This window comes from Opisthorchis viverrini (assembly GCF_000715545.1).
Source record: "Opisthorchis viverrini unplaced genomic scaffold opera_v5_481, whole genome shotgun sequence".
Classification (NCBI taxonomy): Eukaryota; Metazoa; Platyhelminthes; class Trematoda; order Opisthorchiida; family Opisthorchiidae; genus Opisthorchis; species Opisthorchis viverrini.
The window spans coordinates 288004-290678 of record NW_008752145.1 but is presented as its reverse complement, the minus strand read 5'-3'; the positions used below and the strand labels follow the sequence as shown (position 1 = coordinate 290678).

At 44.0% G+C, this 2675-nt stretch overlaps 1 protein-coding gene across 1 annotated transcript; it reads left to right on the top strand.

Moving 5' to 3' along the window:
* Window positions 1–1380: 1380 nt before the first annotated feature.
* On the top strand, window positions 1381–2389 carry T265_15412 (hypothetical protein; the record flags this gene model as incomplete). The annotated part of the gene is made up of 3 exons (XM_009177991.1): window positions 1381–1549; window positions 1687–1989; window positions 2076–2389. Coding segments are annotated over 3 exons (786 nt in total), but the record flags the coding sequence as incomplete, so codon positions are not given.
* Window positions 2390–2675: the final 286 nt, after the last annotated feature.

Genomic DNA, 2675 nt, shown 5'->3' with positions numbered 1-2675 from the left:
GTGTGGATCCGTATGACATTCGCATAGTCTCTCACACCAGGTCTGTCAATGGTTGAAGCTCTGACCAACATAGTTTCCAGGATCCCCCAGGTGGTTGGTTGGCTTATGTGTAGTGACCCGCCCTGAAGTAATGGGATTACAGTTGCATTTTCAGGCAACTGCAGTTGGATTGAGTTAAGGTTTTCGAGTTAGAGGGTTATGTATCACACCGTAATCGTTTCATTGTCTGAACCTGACACTGTGGCGTTCGTAGGCGTGACTATAACAACCACACACGGTAATAATTCATAATACAACTTGATTTTATGCATACGGTGGCGATGATAATGTCTTGAAAGACTGAGTGGAGCGATGTGCTGGCATTCTGGACACTTTGCTCATCAATTATCTAAATCGGTCCTTAATTCTCAGACGACCAGAGACGGCAACCATTGTGGGCTAATACACCCACTTGATATGTGGGCTAGATACTCACTGCTAAGACTGCTTGTAGTAGAAGAACAAGCGAAGAAAGCACACTGCGACATTATTTGAAATGCCTCGGATATCTTGGTATGTTCTTGGATGGATGGTTGAAACCAACGACGAGAAGAAGCGTAGCCAGCAAAATAATGCTTGTTCACATCGTTCTCCATCTGTCATGCAGAGGATACAATGTCAGTCGGTTTCTCAATCAGAAACTCACAAGTTTGCTGACACAGCTCGCCGACAGGTAAACTTCACCAGCTAGTTTATTATCAGCCAGCGGTCGTAAGATATGCCACTTTGTCGCATCACTTCTGGATTCCTAAGTATCTACACAGCATTGCTCTTATCTATGTACATCGGTTTGCTTGCCTTGAGGACTTGCCATATAGATCGAAGGACAAGACTATTCTCTGTGTAGTTATACGGTTACATTCAATTTAGATTGGCGGACGGTCTCGATTGAAGCCAACCTAATACGTGTTCGCACCAAACAGACAATGATGCTTCCTTTAAAAGCAAACGCATGGATGTTGGGAACATCAGAAGCTGTCATGATTCAATCCAAAAACAATGACATCGCTTTAAGATACACTTCGTGTCTAGAGTGCTCTAAGCCTGACGATAGGGCGATTGCTTGCCAACAAGCTGAACCGATTAAGCTTGACGCTGTCAGTGATTCAGTATCAAAACGTGATCACAAAACCCTAATTGAAAAATACCTGATTTAGTCATATGACCCTGGTGTTACATTTCTAACCGGTTGATCTTAGCGGTCCAAGTATACGACCGGATGTGGTTACAAGCTACGAAAAGTAAACTTATTTGCAAATCACTTTGGTTTTCAAGTGAATCTCTCATTTATGATGTTCCTTGACTGAATATGCGGCACACAGGCCGTTTCATGTTTAAGTTGGTACGATATTGGAGATACCGCAGTATATTTTCATAAAGGAAACTACTCACAAGGTGACTGAGAACTCTTCGACCGGTTTCGTGGTCGCAGGCTGTCGAAGAGTTTTCAACAACCTTGTGAGTAGTTTCCTTTATGATTACAAGCTGTTCAAATGCCTCCCTCACGCGAGTACCTTACTCAAACGGATCTGTCTGAGTAATCCGCTTGATCCTTTAATATGAGAACGTGCTGATGATCTCGCGTTCATATTGTTCTTTCATATTTTTCATATTATTTTCCAATTTTCTTTTGTTTTTTTTTTGCAGCAAGTGGCGTAACCGTAGTGAAGTTCGACCCTGCCGACGGAATGCTGCATGTCGGAGATAAAACAGAAATCGCGTGCATTGGCGAGGAGGCTGAGGGTGGCGCAACAGGCGGAAGTTTGGTACTAACGGACCTGAGCGATCGCACCGACCTAATCTCGATTGACACTAGCTTGCACAAAATCAAGCCCCCTGCTGCTGGGACAACCTACACAAAATACGGCTCCACCATCGTCGAATGCAAATACGATCCAAATTTATCGCAGCTGCCCAATCTGGTGAAAACGCTGACTGTCCGTATTTCGCGTGAGTTGTTGTATGTTATACATGAATACATAAACACGATCTAGATGACAAAGTTGTATTTTAATACACAGACTTTCCATTGACAGCTCAGCCCCTGGATGGAACTTTGGACTCCGAGAACAGCGGAAACCCGGAGGTACCCGTGGGCTCCACCAAAGAATTCCAGTGCAATTTGGTCCCACTGGATGCCGCCGAAACCTTGAATGGAACATGGAAGGCTGTTGTGGACCCGGCGGGGGCAGCTGGCGTAACCGAGTCGCAAAACGGTAACTTTGGGAAGATAGGACCTCCTAATCCACAGGGCTACCAAAACCAGCCGAGCTCATTCAAAGTATCGTGTACATTCTCAACACCTGAAGGAACAATTATGCACACCTTTGAACGGACAGTGACAGTAACAGGTAAGTGACACGTTGAAATGAGTGCTTCAAGCGTATAATTAACTGATATTTTCACTTATCTGCGCAAGTTCACGGACCACGAAGAATTCCACCCCCGAAATGGTTACGATGACGTCATTTTCATAACCTGACCTTCAGTGTATTCCTAATGATTTTTTATTAGCGTGCTTTGTCTCTTTTTGAAGGAGACTTCGAAAATTAATCGTACAATGCGTGTGATTTTCACTCGGTCCACGCAGTCTGATGGCAAAGTTTTAACATTTTACAAATAGTGGGGTTTCATAT